This window comes from Manis javanica, chromosome 17 (genome assembly GCF_040802235.1).
Source record: "Manis javanica isolate MJ-LG chromosome 17, MJ_LKY, whole genome shotgun sequence".
Classification (NCBI taxonomy): domain Eukaryota; kingdom Metazoa; phylum Chordata; class Mammalia; order Pholidota; family Manidae; genus Manis; species Manis javanica.
In genome coordinates, this window is record NC_133172.1 from 15,020,967 (window position 1) to 15,040,028 (window position 19,062).

At 53.3% G+C, this 19,062-nt stretch overlaps 2 protein-coding genes across 12 annotated transcripts; one reads left to right on the plus strand and one right to left on the minus strand.

Moving 5' to 3' along the window:
- The first annotated feature begins 487 nt into the window (after window positions 1-487).
- Window positions 488-13,600, plus strand: RASGRP4 (RAS guanyl releasing protein 4). 8 transcript variants are annotated; one of them, XM_073226648.1, is made up of 17 exons: window positions 488-711; window positions 2,983-3,167; window positions 3,573-3,678; window positions 3,803-3,865; window positions 4,478-4,609; window positions 4,721-4,874; window positions 5,948-6,121; window positions 7,303-7,419; window positions 8,236-8,511; window positions 10,003-10,083; window positions 10,163-10,267; window positions 10,374-10,492; window positions 10,603-10,747; window positions 11,470-11,506; window positions 11,610-11,756; window positions 11,857-11,969; window positions 12,550-13,600. In XM_073226648.1, exons 1-17 carry the CDS (start codon window positions 488-490, stop codon window positions 12,691-12,693), a joined length of 2,322 nt encoding a protein of 773 aa, XP_073082749.1. In that variant the 3' UTR covers window positions 12,694-13,600. The 8 variants fall into 8 exon arrangements, with proteins under 8 accessions (XP_073082749.1, XP_073082750.1, XP_073082753.1 ...); XM_073226649.1 differs by having other exon boundaries at window positions 11,610-11,744; XM_073226652.1 differs by having other exon boundaries at window positions 8,443-8,511.
- Window positions 13,601-13,739: 139 nt separating this feature from the next.
- On the minus strand, window positions 13,740-17,291 carry FAM98C (family with sequence similarity 98 member C). Of its 4 annotated transcripts, none has more exons than XM_017646695.3 (8): window positions 17,156-17,291; window positions 16,912-17,054; window positions 16,701-16,832; window positions 16,057-16,262; window positions 15,720-15,797; window positions 15,515-15,631; window positions 15,017-15,063; window positions 13,740-14,083 (listed from the first exon to the last, which is right to left on the minus strand). In XM_017646695.3, the coding sequence occupies exons 1-8, from the start codon at window positions 17,212-17,214 to the stop codon at window positions 13,861-13,863; spliced, it is 1,005 nt and encodes a 334-aa protein (XP_017502184.3). In that variant the 5' UTR covers window positions 17,215-17,291; the 3' UTR covers window positions 13,740-13,860. The 4 variants fall into 4 exon arrangements, with proteins under 4 accessions (XP_017502184.3, XP_017502183.3, XP_036877624.2 ...); XM_017646694.3 differs by having other exon boundaries at window positions 15,017-15,184; XM_037021729.2 differs by having other exon boundaries at window positions 15,017-15,184; window positions 15,422-15,631.
- Window positions 17,292-19,062: the final 1,771 nt, after the last annotated feature.

Here is a 19,062-nt window from a genome sequence, read left to right on the forward strand (position 1 = left end):
ACTCCATCTCTAATGTTTTCACAATTAGATATGTGCCTACAGTCTTAAACACTGTGTAAGGATTAAATGACAACATTTTAGAAGCACTTAGAACATTGTATGGTTACAGTAATTGCTACATAAAGATTTGTTGCGATAAAAGTAATGAAGTGAAAACGTTCTTTGGGGTGTAAATGGTATTATTAAAACTAAACTAGGCATAAAAGAAACGTAAGAATATACAGACTCTGTCTTGTAACTTTCCATTCAAACCTTCATTATATACATGAATACATCCTTACAGAAATAGATTTGTCTTTTGAGTGTCTTTACATAAATGTGTCATACTAGGCATACTTTTGTAAAAACAGCTTTTATTGAAGCACGACAGTGACAGAACAGAGAATCACGGGTCTAGAGACAGAAAGATAGAGGAGATAGAGAGCCTGCTGGGCGCCTGGGGGTGGGGGCCTGGCAGCACCGGAAACCTCAGCCTGAAGGGATCCCCATGTGGGGGGAGGGGGACCTTTGGTCTCTCCCCAGCCTCTTCCTTCCCCCTGGCCTGGGGCTGGGTGGAGGGGCAGTTCCTCTTTCCTTCCCAAGCTCGGAGGAGGCCCCAGCTCCCAAGGGGCTAAGAAGCTGGAACACTGGTAAGGGGGAAGGAGCTGAGCCAGATCCTTACAAGACCCTGCTCCCCCTCCCAGGAACCATGAACAGGAAAGACAGCAAGAGGTGAGAGGACCTTCCCCAAGGAGACGGGCAGTGCTGATGCCCCCGGGCCTCCGCTGCTTGGGGGTGTTGATGAGTACTAATGAAGTGGGCAGGGTGGTGGGCTCTGTGAGGAGCAGACACAGGACCAGGGGCACCAGGTGGAAACGCTTCAGAGTCCAGGGCCAGCTAGGGCTGGGGGATGTTTGTATGAGCGTCTCAGTCTTGTCCTCGCTGTCTCTGGAGTTTGAGCTGCTCTGTATCCCCTTCTCCCCTGCCCCCCTCTCATCCTAGCTCCTTAGGCTGGGTGTCTATCCTCCCTGGGGTCTTCCTGATTCCCCATCACAGTGGCTTCACTGCCCCCTGGACTGGAAACTCCAGGCTCCTGCAGGGCCCTGCCCCAAGGGAGGGGAGTGTGACGCAGGGCAAGGTGGCTCCCATGCCTCTGAAACCACCCCTATCTGCTCCAGACACTGCGGAGGGCAGACAGTCCGCAGGTAAGGGCCTGGTTGCTGGCTATGCCAGCAGGTTCTGGAATGGGCTATCACCTGGGCAAGCCTGCCCTTCTGTCCTACAGGGGCAGTGGTACTGGGTCCTTAGCATGGGCAGCTCCTCCAGCCTCCTCCAGCATGGCTCTGATGGGCAGAGGGGTCCCTTCCCCATAATGTCCAGCAGTTTAGTGGTGGAGACCTGGCCGCCTCATTTTCTGGCTCTGTGGCCCTTAGGTAAGTTATTTAATTGCTCTGTGCCTCAGTGTCTGTCAACAGAATAACCATTGTCCCTCATTGGAGGGGCACATAAGTCCTCAGTGAGACAGTTTAGACCAGTGGTTCTCAAGGTGGAGCACGCATCACAAACACAGGTTGCTGGGCTGTCCTCCAAAGGTGCTCGTGCTGTAGGGGCAGGGGTGGGGCCTGAGAATATCATTTATATCAAGCTCCCAAGTGAATGCTGTTGGTATTGGTTGTGGACCATGCTTTGAGAACAATGATCTAGGTATGTGCTCAACTCTTTGTCTAGTACATATTCAGGACTCAATGAATGACAGCTGTCACGCAACAACACTCGATACTGATTGAGGCCTTAGGATGTGACAGGGACATGGCAGTGCCCTTGTTATCAGGGTCTCCGGATTTCCGGTTTCACCCCCATGCCAGAGGCCTGGCTTCAAGTTTGGTCCATCACTTTCTCTTTCTGCATCTCAAGTTCAACTTTCCCACCTCTGGCCACTTAATAGCCTGAGCAAACTTAAGTCCTTTATTTAGCACTTTTGAAGAGCAAGGCATTGAATGTTCATAATAAATTCCTAGGGAAGGTCCAAGAATGACTCTTAGTTTTCACATGAGGAAACTGAGGCCCAGAGAAATTGACTAACACAAAGTCACAGTCAGCATAAATTTCTCCAACCCAGTTTTGTCTGCCTCTCGTGGAAGCCACGACCATTCTGCTTGGATTCTGCCCCCTCCTTCCACCATCGCTGTCTCTCCATTACCCTCTTTCCCCAACTGGAATGTGAGCCTCCCTCGAGCTGCCATAGAGTGAGGGTTATTTTTAAACTTTCCTTGAAGCTGCCTCAGCCCCAGGGGCCCTGCCCAGCTCTGAAGAGCCCTGGTGTCTGCACCCGTGTCTTCTCTCCAGGCTCCAAATCTAGGGACGAAGGCTGCAGCTAAGACTCAGGCCTGCTGAAGGGCTGGCTTAGAAGGATCTGTCACCTTCGTGGGGGTCAAGATGGGGAAGGAAGGGGAGATGGAATGTCAGGGGTCTGCAGCTCTCACAAGGACTGGGGGAAGGAGAGGCATGTGTTGGAAAGTCAAGGGGAATTCTGGGGAGTCTCCCTGAAGGCAGAGCCTCCCATGATTCTCCTGGAGAGGACAGGAATGGTTCTGGGGTGGGGGGGGTCTCTCCACTGATGTCTTGGGACCATTTAGGGGCAATGCCTGGAGGAAGTTTTTATGATTTCTTAGAAGGTCCTTAGAGGTCCTGGTGGTCTTCTTCCATGATTTCCTTAGTGGGTAGGAGGAGGGCAGGGATCCAGGGTAGTCCTGAGGGTCTTTTCCCGATACCCTGAAGGGGGTAGAGCAACCTTTGAGTTTACCTGTAGGAGAAGGCTCCCATGATCTGCAATACTTCAGGGGTTTTCTCCCATGAGTCCATGGTAGGTCAGCAGTAACCCTGGAGCTTTGCCTAAAGAAAGCTTCTCTCATGATATGCCTTGGGGCTTTGAGGTCAAGAAGCATTCTTGGGGTCTGCCCAAAGAAAGGGGCTCCCATGATTCCTTCGGGGGTGTGCCTACAGGAAGTCCCACCAGGAATGCCTGGGAAAGACAGGGGGGCGGGGCCGGCCCCGACAGGCCCGCCGCTACAAGACGTGCCCCAGTCCCCGGGAAATCAGCAAGGTCACGGCTTCCATGGCTCTGGGCATGCTGAATGAGGGTGGCTGCAGTGAAGATGAGCTGCTGGAGAAATGTATTCAGTCCTTCGGTGAGTGTCCCCATCCCTGGCCAGCCTCCCCAGTCCTAAGGTTAAGCCAATCACCCCCTGTCTCTGGGCCTCAGTGTGGGTGGGTATCAAATGGGAGCGGGAGTGCATTGAATGAATCTCAATCACCACATTAGAGAGACACCTGCATTTCTTTTTCCTGAGATACAGAGATGGGGAGGAGGTCTGATTCTATTTCCATCTTCAACATGATTTGCCAGGAGCTGTGCTGGTCCATGCACAGTACAGACAGGGAAACTGAGGCAGAAGAGGCTAAGTTGGTTGTCTAAATTCATGCAGGGAGTCACAGGTAGAGCTGGGGTTTGACCAGCCAGTTCAACAGGCTCTGGAGACCCTGCAGTACCTTGCCCGGGGACCATTCTGACAGTTTCCTCCTCCTGCCCCCAGACTCAGCTGGCAGCCTGCGCCGAGGGGACCACATTCTCAACATGGTACTGGCCATGCACAGCTGGGTGCTGCCTTCGGCCCACCTTGCTGCCCGTCTGCTGACCTTATATCCTCCCAGGGCCATGAGCAGTGGGTAGAGGGTGGAGGGTGGAGACATGAGTCTGGGAGATGGAGACAGGGTGAGCAGGCAAGTCCGGGATGCTGATGTTATAGCCTTGACCAGAACTCAAGTACCAGGAGGCCACAGGGAGCACACAGGAGTCGAGGCGGCTGCAGATCTGTCACCTGGTCAGGTAGGGCTGGGCCAAGACCTCCACTCCCATGACCCAAGACCTCCACCCTGCTGTCCCCCAAAAAACACCTCCCAGAGATTCCCCAGCCCAGTTCCCCACAGACCCACCCAGCCCTGCTCCCCCAAATCCCACTTCTGAGATACCACTGCTTTGGTTCCTAAGACCTTCCCAGTTCTGATCCTTAAAACCCTCACCTCTTTAGAGACCTGACCAGATCCTATAGGTCGTCTCCCAGCTGGTGCCCAGAGACCTCCAGCTCTGATCCCCCAAACTCCTATCTCCCACAAACCTCAGCCTAGTTCCTAAGACCCACCCTGTTCCCCCAAAATCCCATGCCCCAAAGGCCCCCAGATTGTTCCTGAGATCCCTCCGACTATCCCACTTCCTATTCCACTGATCCCTTCCAGTCTATCTCTCATTGATCCCCCAGCCTGTGTGAAGAGGCCTCCAGTCCTATTACCAGAGATTGCCCCAGCCTGGTGCCTCTCTGAACTCTACCCTTCCAGAGACTCCAACCCAGCACCTAGAGATTCCTTAGCCCAAGAGACCGGTTTAGAGGCATTCCCCACCTCCACCCTCAGCCTCATCCCACCAGTTCTAAACTACCTTCAGGTACTGGCTGAACCAACACCCTGAGACGGTGCACCAGGAGCCCCAGTTAGAAGAGGTTATAGGTCGCTTCTGGGCCACTGTAGAGCAGGAGGGCAACTCCACCCAGAGGAGCCTGGGAGACTCCTCCAATCTGTGAGTCAGCCCCTTCCTCTTCTCTCCCCACCCCTACTCTGCCATCTCCCTTCACACCCCCACACCCTCCACCCTGTGCCCCTCCAATACCCTGACTCTCTTTGCCCCCAGCCTGAGCCCGGGTGGCCCTGGCCCCCCAGCCCCCACGAACAGCCCAGGCCTGGGCAAAAAGCGCAAAGTGTCCTTGCTTTTTGATCACCTGGAAACTGGGGAACTGGCTCAGCACCTCACTTATCTGGAGTTCCGGTCCTTCCAGGCTGTCACGGTGAGGAACCCCGTCCCCAACTGGGGAGGGCTTTAGGTGGGGTGGAGCCTGCAAGGACCCCTGCATAGGAATTGGGCAGAGATTTCAAACTCTCAAACTTGGGTGCTAAAGATCTAGGAAAATGAATTAAGCTAACTGAGCACAGAGGGTTCAAATCCATCAGCCTCTTTTACCTGTGTAATTTTGAACTAGTTTCTCAACCTCTCTGGGACTCAGTTTTCTCATTTGTAAAATAGAGGTCATAATATTTCATTGGATAGTTGGGAAAATTAAATTCATATGTCCATCTAAAAATGCTTGTCGCAGTTTCTGGCACATAGTTAAGTGCTCAAAATATATTAATTATTAATTTATTCAAGAAGCATTTAAATTCACTTTTCCTGAGTTCCGTTATCTGCAAAAAGGGAGATTTAACAGCTCCTGCCTGATAGGATTACTGGCTGGTCCAGAGTAAACGGTATCGAGAGATCCATTTGAAATTGCCGTATTTTGTCATATTTTATCTGCCCAAACGGTCATTTCATATGCTTCAACTTATATATGTTGAAGCTATTGCCATCATCATTTAAAGAGGATCTGGCTCCTTAATGTGAAGATTTTGATTACACACACACACACTGCAGTTGTGGGTATGGGAAAGTTGACTCCTTGAGCAGAACAAACAAATTGCTTTCATGTCCTCTTCACCACCCTTCTCTTTGCTGACTGTATACTACTAGTCAGTTACAGTTAAGAGCAATAGATTAGGTTCCCAACCTGACTCACAGCTTGTGTTGCCCTGGGCAAATTACTTATTCTCTGTGCTTCAATGGCCTCATTTCTGAGATGGGAATAATATAGTATTCACGTCGAAGAGCTGATGTGAAGATTAAATTAGTTAATATGACAAAGGGCCCAAAATAGTGCCTGGCCTTATTTAAACATTTCTTCTCAGATGAGAGGGCCATGGTGACATCAGGGTCATGTTTCAGCCAGGCTAGGACCTCTAGAGGTCCCTACTGCAAGGGGGAGTGAGCGTGTGAGCAACGGGGCCTGGACGCCCCGGCCCCCCCTGACGCCCACCTCACTCCCAGCCCCAGGACCTGCGGGGCTACGTTTTGCAGGGCTCCGTGCGGGGCTGCCCGGCCCTGGAGGGCTCCGTAGGTCTCAGCAACAGCGTGTCTCGCTGGGTGCAGGTCATGGTGCTGAGCCGCCCCGGGCCGGCGCAGCGAGCTCAAGTACTGGAGAAGTTCATCCACGTGGCACAGGTGGGGCCCGCGCCGCGGGGCTGAGAACGCTCGCGCGCAGGAGTCTGACGCTCCGCTTTCCCGCTCCCTTGAGCTCAGCCCCAGCTGCGCAGCCCGGGTGGTGGCGTCATCCCAGCTCTGGTCCCGCCCCGTGACGCCACGCCCCACCCTGGCCCCGCCTCCGAGGCTTCAGCTCGGTTCCTCTCACCCCGACTGTGACGGCTACGGCGCCTTTTCCTTAGCTTTGCTATCACCGCGTCCAACCCGTCCTGGCTTCGCCCCTTGGCCCTAAACGAGGCTGTTGACTGCCCCCCTGATCCCGTCTTCTAAGCGCTGTGCCCGAATATTCCGAACGCGTTTTTCTTGCCCCCCACCTTTGCGTCAGCCTCCACCTCAGCCCCTAGGCTCCAGCCGCCCCTTGCACAGAGACTGCATCCTTCCCCCTCACGTCAGGTCCCTGCCTGGCCTGCCCCGTGTGTCACCTCCCTTCCCCCTCCCTAACACGTACCGTACCTTCTGGAGAAAAGGGAAGCCCTCCTTCCCCAACCCGAACTAGCCGCGCCCCTTTGCGTACTTCCTCGCAGACCACGCCCTTCCTCCGGCGGCTTCCATCGCCGGGCTTCCCCTACCCTGCCCCTCAAACCTGGGACTTCTGGCCTCTGCCTGGGGTCTCTTCGGGCTAGGCGTCTTCCACCCCTCGTTGGCCCCACCCTTTCCCCATAGAGACCTCTCACCTTCAACTTGAAAAAGGGGAGGCCGACCCCACACCTATCTTTCGTGTTTGTGTGACCCCATCATGTCACCCTAGTTCCATTCACCTCTGCCTGGCTCCTAACCCCTGCCCACAGCCCAGGCCGCCTCCTCTCCCCACACCTGTCTCTCAGAACAGTCTGATCCCAGTGCCTGACACTCTGACAATTTTCTTAACCCCCAGCTCATGTCTAGTCCCTGAACCTGTCCAACTCCCCACACTTGCCTGATTACCCTCACCTGACTTTTTTCTGACGGCACATCAGTCTGTTACCTGCCTGACCCCCTGCAATACCCACTTACTTGTTCGTGCCTCACTCCTGCCTGACACATCTCACATGATACCCGCACTGGCCCACACCCACACCTCAAGTGGGATGCTGTCATCTGAGTCCCTGACTTGCTGGTCCCCGTGTGTTCCCACTATCCCTGTATCACCCTCCCTCCCTTAGATGCTGTACCAGCTGCAGAACTTCAACACACTGATGGCAGTCACAGGGGGTCTGTGTCATAGTGCCATCTCCAGACTCAAGGACTCTCATGCCCACCTGAGCCCCGAGAGCACCAAGGTGATCTTCCTCTACCCTTCTCAGCTTTCCAGCCATCAGTTGTCCTGAACCCCTGCACTTTTCCCCAAGCCCCTTCATCCCATGCAGGGGCCCTGGAGCCACCTAGAGACCTTGCTCCTCCAAATCCGACAGATCCCCAGACTCTGTTCTCCTGTCATTCTTCCTCCCTCCTCATCCATCTGTCCATTGTGCAGACCCTTTTCTATTCTCCATGTGTTGTCCTGAGTGGGAATGGAGGGGGACAGATGAGAGATGCTAGCAGAGAACTTGCGGTCGAGGTGGGGAGTGAAATGACATCCCTAAGGATGCCAGATTCGGGCCACCTATGGGAGGAGCAGGAGTTGAGGATGTCCTGAGAAATGTCTGGGGAGAGTGAGTCATTCATAAGGCTGGTGTGTGGCTGTGGTCAGGATGTGGCAGGAAATTAGGTTGGAGATGCCCCGGGGAGGTCCTATTGAGCCTGAAAAGTTGTCTGGGCTTAATCCAGAGGGTAAGGGGAAGCTAGGGAAGGTTTGGTAATGATGACAGCACCCACGATCAGATTTGGGTTTTGGAAAAATCACTCTAGCCTGGGAAATGGAGGATAGTGGGGCCTTTCTGAGATGGAGTCCCAAGAGGAAGAGCAGTTTGGGGAGATGTTGAGGCCATTGTGGGGCATGGAGGGACTCAGGGAAGTGTCTAAAATGCCACTGGGCCCCAGGCATCCAGAGCCCACACAGGAGGCTGCTAGAATACTCCTCTCCAGGGGGCTAAGGAAATGGAACTGGCCTCTGCAAAAACATGCCGCCCCTCCACATAATTTGCCCTACCACTCAGGCCCTGCTGGAGCTGTCTGAGCTCCTGGCCACCCACAACAACTACGCCTGTTATCGACGCACCTGGGCAGGCTGCACGGGCTTCCGGCTGCCTGTACTGGGTGTGCACCTCAAGGACCTGGTGTCCCTGCACGAGGCACAGCCTGACAGGTTGCCTGATGGCCGCCTGCACCTGTCCAAGCTCAACAGCCTCTACCTGCGGCTGCAGGAGCTGGCAGCCCTCCAGAGGCAGCACCCGCCCTGCAGTGCCAATGAGGACCTGCTGCATCTGCTCACGGTGAGCTGCCCAGCCCTGCCCAACCCGGGCTGGCCCCCCAGAGGCTGAGCCTGGAGGGTACTGAGAGTTAGGGTCCTGGGAGGATGAAGGGCTGCATGTCAGGATAGAATAACGCTGGGAAGCCTGGGCTTGGAAACCAGAGCTTCTAGCATGTTGTTTTTTTCCTACCTGTGTGCCCTTGGGCAAGCCACATAACCCCTCAGCTTCAGTTTCCTTATCTTTGAAACAGGAATAATAATAGGATGCAATTGAGAAAGTGACTGAGAAGACTCAAATCAGTAAAACCATTCATATGAAAGACTTAGTATCTGAACAGAGTGAGCTCTATATAACTGATGCTCCCCCCACACCCAGCCATTCCCCCAGCAACTCAAGTATCTGTTAATCTGACCTCTAGGATTGCTTTGAGCTTTCACACTCCTCAACTCCAAGGTTCTGAACTCATGTCACTAGGCCAAAATTCTGAGCTTTTACACACCCAGAAGTCTAAGCAAGAAGCTAATCACCATTATGGACCTCTTGCTGTGTGCCAGGCCCCATGTTCCATCCACAACCTGCGAGGCAAGAGGCCCTTATCAAGACCAGTCTACAGATTGGGAAACAGGTCCACAAGGGGAGGTCACATGCTTAGCGTCCCACAGCAGTATAACGGGATTTGAACCCAGACAGGCCAGCTTCAGAACCTGTGTGTTGACATGTTTGTCACCACACCACATCATAAGACTGGGAGTATGGGATTCTGTCATATTTTATTTTGTTAAGGAGCTATAAATTGAGAGTCACTGGGATTCTGAAGGCCACATAGTCTAAGACTGACTGTTAGTCCCTAAGACAGAACCAGCTATGTAATTTGCAGGGCCCAGTGCAAAATTAAATGTCAGGATCCTTGTTCAAAATTCTTGGAATTTCAAGACAGCAGCACAGTAAATGAAGTGGGGTCCTTCTAAGTGTGGGGCCTACCTGTGAAGTTGGCCTGGCCCTAACATGATTGGTGCCTAAGGCCCTATGCTTTGCTGATGCCAGAGCCCAAATATTTATTGATCACCTGCTGTGAGCCAGATGCTACTTGAGGCATTAGGTTCACAGCAGCGAGCACATCAAACAACAACAAAAAAATTGCTGTTCTTTTGGTGTTGACTTCCTAGTGGAGGAGAGACAGCCAGTAAAACAAAATAAATCAGTCAGTCATACGGTCTTTTAGATGATAAAGGCTATAGAGAAAATTAAGGCAGAAACAGGCAAGGAAAGCAACAGGGGTTTGCAATTTTAAATAGGATCAAAAAAGGCCTGAGACGGACGAGGGCAAAAAAAGCCTTGCTGGACGAGGGCACCGCAGTGTGGAGAGTGAAGGGGGGCTCAGTGGAAGAGAGGACCTAGGGGGCCCCAGGGAAGAGGGCCTTGGGAAGAGGATGAGGGTGGGGATCCTGGCAGGACACAGGCTGTAGGTAGGACAGAGACAAGGATGGTCTGTAACACCCTGCCCACCTCCAGCTTTCCCTGGATCTCTTCTACACGGAGGACGAGATCTATGAACTCTCTTACGCCCGGGAGCCCCGCTGTCCCAAGAGTCTGGTGAGACGTGACCCCTGACCTCTGACCTCCAGCGCAAGCCCATGCACTGACTAACTGTGCCCCTCTGTCCTTGCCCCAGCCACCCTCCCCCTTCAAAGCGCCCCTGGTGGTGGAGTGGGCCCCTGGCGTGACACCCAAACCGGACAGGGTCACCCTGGGTCGACATGTGGAGCAGCTGGTAGAGGTAGGAGGGGAAGAAGATACCTGTACAGCCCTGCCCCCGGGGTGGAAATCTAAGACTGCAGGGGTCATGACTTGGCTTTATTCTCCCTTCCCATGTTCCTATGAAGTCTGTGTTCAAGAACTATGACCCTGAAGGCCGAGGAACCATCTCTCAGGAGGACTTTGAGCGACTCTCTGGCAACTTCCCCTTTGCCTGCCATGGGCTTCACCCACCCCCTCGCCAGGGGTAAGTGATCCCAACTCCTGAGTACCCCCAGGGCCACGATACCAGGGTTTACTGGACTCCTTGGTCAGGAAGAAGGGCCAGTCATGATGAGGTGCGATCTCTGTCCCCAGGAGTGGCTCTTTCAGCCGAGAGGAGCTGACAGCGTACCTGCTCCGGGCCAGCGCCATCTGTTCCAAGCTGGGCCTGGCCTTCCTGCATGCCTTCCATGAGGTCACCTTCCGCAAGCCCACCTTCTGCGACAGCTGCAGCGGCTTCGTGAGCACTCTACCCCCGTTACCCTTCAGGCCCGTCTTCCCTAGCGTCCTAACTCCTCACATCCTGGACTTGGAAAGCCAGACTTGCCCTTGAGCGCTCGCAGTCCCCCAGCACCAGAGAGTCCCCACATTCCATATGAACCCTCAACACTGGATATACCGGCCTCCAGAGGCTAGGTAATGCCCAAATCACAGATAATCTCCATCCTGGAAAACTGCCAGACCACGGACAAAATCTAAAGCCCTGCATGGTTACAACCCTGGGTTGTAGAATCAATCTCCAAGTCTCTGGACTCCAGATAATTCAAACCCTGAATAATTTCCATATTCAAAGTATCTTCCCTCTAGATAATGGACAGATCTCTCAATCTCCAAACGGAGACTAATTCATAAATTTTGGATTACTCCCCAAACTCACTCTTTCATTCACTAAGTATTTACTGAGCACCTCCTATGTGCCAGGCACAGTTCTAGACTGGAGGCGGGGAGTGGAGGAACACACACAATCTCTGCCCATAGAATTTATATTATTATCTCCAAATTTTTACCTAATCCTAATATCCTACATGACTCCCCAACCTCCTCCAAATTCCTTTCATCTTGAGATTCCACTTAAGCCTCTAGCCTTGAGAACCTAGATGGTTCCACACTCCCCCACCCGCCCCCGATCCCATCCACTTCTCTTCCCTAGCTGAGGTAACCTGTTCTGCTTTCTTTTCCCAGCTCTGGGGTGTCACCAAGCAAGGCTACCGCTGTCGGGGTGAGTGGGGCATCAGCGGTGGGGAAGGAATCCAGGACCTGCAGGCTGGAAGAATGGGGGCATGGACTGGGCCTTTGGCCACTGACTGCTGCCCTTCCCCCAGACTGTGGGCTGTGTTGCCACAAACACTGCAGAGACCGTGTGAAGGTGGAGTGTAAGAAGCGGCCAGACGTCAAAGGCGATGTGAGCCTCCCAGAAGCCTCTGTCTCACCCACACAAGTTCCCCATGCCAGCGGTGGTAAGACCCGAGGTGTGGCAGTCCTGAGAGCCTGCCGGGTGGGATTAGTTCCCAGGTCATGAGGCCCTCCCCATCATACCCACGTCCCTCCCACCCATCACCCCACAAACAGGCTCTGAGGACAATCTCTCCTACACACTATCCCTGGAGCTTGAGATGGGGTGCCACCTTCGCCATGCTTGGACCCAGACGGAGCCCCCACACCCTTCCTGGGAACCAGAGATGGTGAGAAGGAACTGCCCTCTACCCCCAACTGGATACAGGAGAGACCAGGGCATTTCCCTGCGGGAACCAAGTAGATCTGGGGAAGCGTAGGAAAGGAAAAATGTGCAAGAGGCCTCAGTTGCTTGGGCAGGAGGGTATAGATACTGGTTAATTTTTAATGGTGGTGGAAAAATGGAATTTTCAATATGTTTGTGGGGAAAGAAAAGGGGTAGCTGCAGTAGAACAGGAAAAGGATTTTAGGGAGAAAAAAGAAAAGATAACAAGAAGATGACAAGAATAAGGCCAAATGTATCAGGAGCTCTACTGTCACTGGAGTAAAGTCTACCATTCAAAAGTAGAGACTCTCAGATTGAATTAAAAACAGAAATCCACAGGGAACGTCCATTCATTCACTTAACAGAAGACTGAGTGAGCTTCTGCCCCTGGCGGCAAGATGCCTCCTAGATACCACGCGCTCCCCTCATCACCCAATGTCTTCCTCCTTCCAGGACCCTCTGCCAACGACCGCCTCGCCACCCACCCAGTCCTCTAAGCCCAACTCCTAGACATCACCTTTATCTCCTTTCTCTCTCCTCCCCAGAGTCAGTTCCAAGTCCTGTTATTCCGCCTCGAGCAGAAAACCCCGGAAGGCATCGCCTCCTTCCCATGCACACTGCCTTCGTGGACAGTCAGTCCCCTTTTGCATCAGAGTACCTACTCATTGTACTGTCCCTCCGTGTACTAGGGCGTGTGTGCAACATGTCGAATACATTTACGTTTAGATGTAGGCATCATCTCACCAACTCCTTCAATCTCCGTTTTACAGATGGGGAAACTGAGGCCCAGTGAGGTTAAGCTGCTCTCCCAAGGTGGCAGAGCTCTTAACTGTTAAGGCAGGACTGTAACCCAGGTTTTCTGTCTGCTTGTGAAACAGAAGCCCCTGACCATTAGGCCACACTGACAGCATGGGCCAGCAAGGGGAGAGGGGAGACTGGGCAGAGTTCTGGAGAGGGAGGAAGTTAGAGAAGGGCTGGAACAGGGAGCCCGAGTCAGGCCACATCCCTCCCCTGTGCAGAACCCCTGTGTGGCTCCTTCTCAGGGGGAAAGCCGGAGGCCTCACTGCAGCCCACCTGACGCAATCCCCACACCCCACCATCACCTCTCCAACCCCACCTCCCACCACTCACCCCCTGATTCATCCTGCTTCAGCTACACTGGCCTTGATGGTCCCTGAACATGCCAAAGATACTCCTACCTCAAGGCCTTTGTACTGGCTAGTCCCTCTTCCTGGAACACTCTTCCCCAGAGGCCCAAATGGCTCCCCCCTCTTTGGGACTTAACTCAAGGGTCACTTTCTCAGTGAGGCCTCCCCTGACCATAACCAAAGTTGTAATCCCCACCAAGTGGCAATCCTGCCTTCCTGCTGGATTTTTCTCCAAAGTCGTTTTCCCATCTGACAGACAATACTTTCTACCTATTTATATTGTTGAATGTCTGCCCCTCCTCACCAGAAATGTCAGCTCCAGGAGACAAGGGGTTTATATTATCTTTATCTTTCCCTGCTGTACACCCAGTGCTTAGAACAGGGCTGGCACGTGGTGAGTACCTGAGAAAAGTCTCTCGAGTGCCTCAGGCCTCCTTCCCTATGCCCATGTGAAGGGAAAGATGTACTGCTGAAGAGCAAAGGACTCTGAATGTCAGGGCAGTGGGGCCTGTTGAGACCCAAGGGACAGAGACCCCTTACTCCTCCTCAAACCCACGCACCCGGCCCCCAGCGAGATAGGTCCTATATCTGTCATAAATTAATTTTATTTTCCAGAGAACATGGTCCTTGGTGTCGAGTGGTGGGTCAGGGGGAGGACATCTGAGGTCTCAGGAATGGGTTGTGGGGCCCACGTGTCAAGAGAAACCCTCAAACAGACTCCTCAGAAATGGTCACTGGCATCAACACCTCACAGACAATCCCCCCACCCGCTACCACCAGTCTCCCTTTACTTCTTCTTCTTCTTGCGGCCCCAACACTGGCGGCCCACCTTCTGTCTGCTTCCGTCCTCTCTTCTACTCTGCCACCTGGGCATGGGCGCCTCCAGCTCACTTGGGCGGCCCCCCCGGTCTGGCATGTTGCCCATAAGCACCTGAGAGTCGATTAGACATGAGTTTCAGTAGAAGAAAAATATCCTGGACAAGGGAGCCAAATGAACAGCGTCAAGTTGAAAAAGGAAGGCTGATGTTGACTAATTGAGTACAACAGTGGCAGGAAGCAGGGGCCTGGACTGGTGGAAGATAATACAGGACTGAAACTTTTCAACTGGCCTCAGCAAGAAGGAAATAAGGGGAGGGTGATGGCAGAGGCCCCATCCCTGCTAGTATTAACAAGGACACCTCAACTTTTGTCTATTTCATATTTGGGCTTTGTATAACAATTCCAACAAACCAGTGTTCTATTTGTTCTTTTTAATGTGCACCACCTATAATATTACTTACTTACTATATTTCTTTAAATCAAATGTTTTTTCTGAACTTAAATTTTGCCTCACCTTTGCTGTACTAGATTGTATTCCCTAAGATTCATCCACATAAATGTAAGACTATTTAAATAGAAGTAGGGGGCTAAATATGTAATCATTTAAACAGAGGGTATTTCTGCTTTAAAAATAGTTAAAAATGAAGGGGGGAGCCTAGTAAACATAATGTTCCTCATGTAATTGTAGATTAATGATACCAAAAAAAAAAAGTTAAAAACTAGTACAATGGATAGGTTGAGGTAGGGGAAGGGGGAGGATTTTAAGCCAAAGCTGAATATGTAGACAGGGGCTCAGTAAATAGTTGGACTCTGTTTTGCAGGCACTGGGAAGCCATCAAAGGGTTTTGAGCTAGGGAGAGACATGGTCAGATTTTTGTGTTAGTGAGGTCCTGACTGCCATGTGGAGGGGGTGGTAAATTAGAAGTGGTGGGTCCAGAAGCCAGGAACCCAGGCAGGAGTGGACAAGCCTGGGTCACAGCAAAGGCTGAAAGGCCAATTTGAAGGCCAAGGATGCTGGGACCCTTCTCCACTGCCAGGTACCCACCTTGTTGATGGCACAGCAGGTCCCCTGACGAGCAGCCTTGCTGGTGGCTGGGACAAGATGAGACAGGTCAGCTCGGGCAGCCAGGACGTGTGCAATAGAGACATCTGATGCTGGAGTCAGAACCTCTTGAATTGGGGTCAGCACTGCCTTTATGACTTCTCCTTGGGCCTGAGGAAGGGGCATGCAGAAGGTGGCCAAGAGCCCCCCACCCACCCAGGTGGGATCTGTCATCTTGGAAGCATCTCTTCCCCACTCCGGGCCTCACATCTCACATCTCTAAATAACGGGGTATAGCTCTGAAGGCACTCCCAGCTCAGAACTGGGAATTTCTAGAATGCCCTCGGGTCCTTGAGATTCTACAGCCCCAAACCTTGCAAGGTTCTAAAATGCCCTAGGCCTTAGAACCTGCAAGAGGGTACTCTTCCTGGCTTCATTCTTCCTGCAGTAGCAGCTCCACAGCTGGGCCTCACTGCTCCTGCTAAGGTCCTCTGCCCTCACCTCTGCCCTGTCACTCCAACAGAAAGCAGATATTGTGAGGTCCAAGCGCTTGAGGAGCAGACGGCGGCGGCAGAAGTATTGATCTCCCAGGCTTTGGGACAGAAACTCCAGTGCCTCCTGGAGAAAAAGGTCTCAGTTACGTGAGGGGTCCCCCTCCTATCTCTGGGTGAGGACACTGTTCATAGACAGCCATACACAGTCTTACCCATCTAGGTGCATCCAGTGGGTGGCTGAGGAGGGCCTGCAGGGACCCTGGGGGCAGGGAAGGCAGCAGCTCTGAGATCTGATGAGAGAAGGAGGAGTTTGAGGCTGACTAGGCAGAAACCAGATGAACTCTCCATGGACTCCAGCTCCCCATGGCCCTGAAGACCCAGGCCACGGAATCAAGAAGAGAGGTCACGGCTCTAGAAAGGTCTAAAAAATCGAGGTACAGCCCATTCCTGCAGCTGGGGCACTTCAGCCAAAACAGCTTTTGGAGAGAGGACATTCCTGCTAAAAGGAAGGTGGGGTGGCCTAGGTGTGGGGGCGCTCCTGCTTTCTACCTTGGCATGCAACTCCCACAGCAGCTGGCTGGCAAGGGTCCCTTGCGTGGGTCTGGGCAGCTCCAGAGCTTGGAGGGTAAGGACAAGTTCCTGGACCACTCCAGCTCCCTTCTCTGCTCCTTCCCAACCGGACAGCACAGGTCTGGTATTCCGCCGGGCATGCAGGCGGAGGAGGCGGGCAGCCTGGAGCTCGGAGCAGAGAAAGCCTAGAAGAAGGGAAAGGAAACGGTGCAATTAAGGAGGGCTGCTACCCCACCCACCGGGGTCAAAAAGCTCCTCCGGTTTTAAATCCTCCCGCCTTCTAGATCCGCCTGGCTCCACCTTAGGAATAAGTTCCACCCACTTCGAGACCCAGTCTCCCCATCAGACTTCGAGCCCCGCCCACTTCTGAATCACCTACGTGATCTAAGCCTAACTCAATCCACTGGAGCTTCAAGGCCCGCCCATCAAAACGTTAACCCCGCCCATCGCAGAACCTTAAACCCGCCCCAATGTTCCGACCCCACCCACCTTGGACTCTAGCCTGCCTCAAAATTCTGACCACGCCCCTCAGGAACTCTGGCTCCACCTCAATGTGCTGAGCCCGCCCCTCTAGAGGCTGTAGCCTCGCCCACTTCCGCCTGCAGGGCGCGCCCCGGACTCACGCAGCAGGCGTAGGCACGCGCCGGGCTTCCGCAGAGCTGCTGCGCAGTCTCTGCCGCAGAGCGCTCGGTCTGGGCAGTGCAACTCCCGTAGCAGGCCCGCCAACTGGCGCAGAAATTCCTCCTCCCCGGGGCCTGTGGGAGGCGGGAGACGTCAGAGCGCGGCAGCGGTAGCGGCGGCTCCACCTCTTCGGGCCTCCAGTTTCACACGTACCGTCGCCGGCGCTCAGCGTCTCAGCGCCCTCCTCCCGCTTCCAGGCTCCCAGAGTCGCCAGCTCCGCTGCCAGCCACGCGCACAGCGCCCTGAAGTCGGGGCACGGGGTGACCAGAGGCGCCGCCCCCAGGAAACCCTCATACCTGCGGGCGGGCCGAGGTAGTGGGGGAGGTCAAGTAAGAATTTCTGAGGGCAAACCTGCCCCTTTCTGCACCCTACCGCCAGCCACACCCCTTTCCCTTACCCCAGGGCGAGCAGATCCTGGGCCACCGCGGCCCGCTCCCCGGCCTCCGCCCCCTCCATGAAATCGTCGACTCCCGGTCAGTTGCGCGCCCCCTGCCGGCCGACGGGAGGCCCCGCCCCAAGAGCGGCGTGCGCACTCAGCCCCCTGCAGCACCACTGACCAATTAGCCTCTTCTTGCCGGGCCCTCGGCGTAACGGTTGGTGCAGAAGGAAGCCGAACCCGCCGCCAGGTCTGCCGGCGCTGAGACATAGGAAAACCAGACTTCCAGGGCTCCATAAACGCCGCTGGCTCTGTAAATCCAGGGCGTGCGTTCAGCATTCCCGCTGTCGCGAAGGGCCAGCGGGTGTCGCTGCTACTGCGACACAGAAGCGATTTCGGTTTTCTTTTCCTCAACTTCCCTCAGATGCCCTCTGTTCTTAAAGCACTCTAGATAGTGTTGTTCTCTCAACTTCGTTCCATATGCAGAAACTTCTTTCCTACTTAGGGATGGAATTATGTCAGGGACCCAGGGACGCACAAACAACACAGGCCCCCCTCCCTCATCAATCACAAGGCGCCCATTGGTCCTCTCCCTTCTGCCTCCCTTAGCTCTTGGACAGAGGGAGCACGTGCAATATGCCATGGTGATTATGAGATTGCACCGTAGGAGTTAGGCTACAAGGGTTAGGGTTTGACTCCACCACTCACCATCTACGTCGGTGTCCCTGACAGTTACTTCCTCATTGTAAGTGGGAATACTACTACTACTTACCTCTTAAAGTTGTGAGGATTAGAGTCCTGTATGTAAGAGTTTAGTAGACATACAGGGGATGCTCAGTTAAGAATAACATATATTGACCATTCTGTGTGTGCTACTGGGTTCAGTATCTTTATCTGCATTTGACAGAGGAGAAAACTTAGGTTCATAGAGGGTAAGTCACAGAGTGAATGTGTGGTGGTGCCAGGACTCAAAGTCAGATCTGATTCCAAAGTCTCTGCTTTAACCACTTAATCTATTATTACTGTTATTGTTACTGCTTTTGTTGATGTTGTTGAAATTATCGTTCCAGAATTAATCTCTTGCCGACTCTATCCTAATCTCTAGTAGTTCCTAGATAATTCTCCTGGGAGCCGGGATGGTCTGGGAGTAGAGCCTAGAACAAGGGCCAGAACTTATTGCTCAGGGGCTGACCCTGCCCTTAATCTGGTTCCTCCACAGCCCTGCCTACCCCAAAGCTAGGTACTCAGAGGGTCATTTGTTGACCTTAATGAAACATGAAAAATTGCTCAGACCAAAACCTTAGAATCATAATCTTGATTTTTCTTTACAGAGAACTCCATATCTAAATCTGTGAACTCTACCTTCAAAATAGATGCAGTATCATGCCCACTTCTCCCCACCTCCACTGCTCTCTTCCTGATCCTGTACACCATTGTCCCCACTGCATCATCACAGTGGCCTTCTCCCTGGCTCACTGCCACCCTCCACCCCCACCCTAGTGTCAGGCAACCAGAGGCAACCTGTGAACACTTGAGTCAGGCACATTCCTCCTGTGCTTGGAGCCTTCCTGTAGCTCCATCTCACTGAGGTGAACACAAAATTCCGTGCAGTGGCTTGCAAGGCCACAGGGATCTGCCCAGTCCCTGCTCTGGCCTCATCTCCTAAATTCCCTCCTCCTTGCTTCCACCCATCCAGACACTCAAGCTCCCTTGATGTCTCTCCAGCTTACCAGGCGCTCTCCTCCCTCAGGGCCTTGCACTGACATGGGCCTTTTCCTGAAATGCTCTTCACAAAGACATCCACAGGTCTCCCTCACCTCCTTCAGTCAATTCAAGGGCTTTATTCAAATGCTAGCTCCTCTGTGAGGTCTCCCTGACCACCCTAGCTAAAATTGACTGTAATCCCCCATCTCCACTTTTTTCCCCCT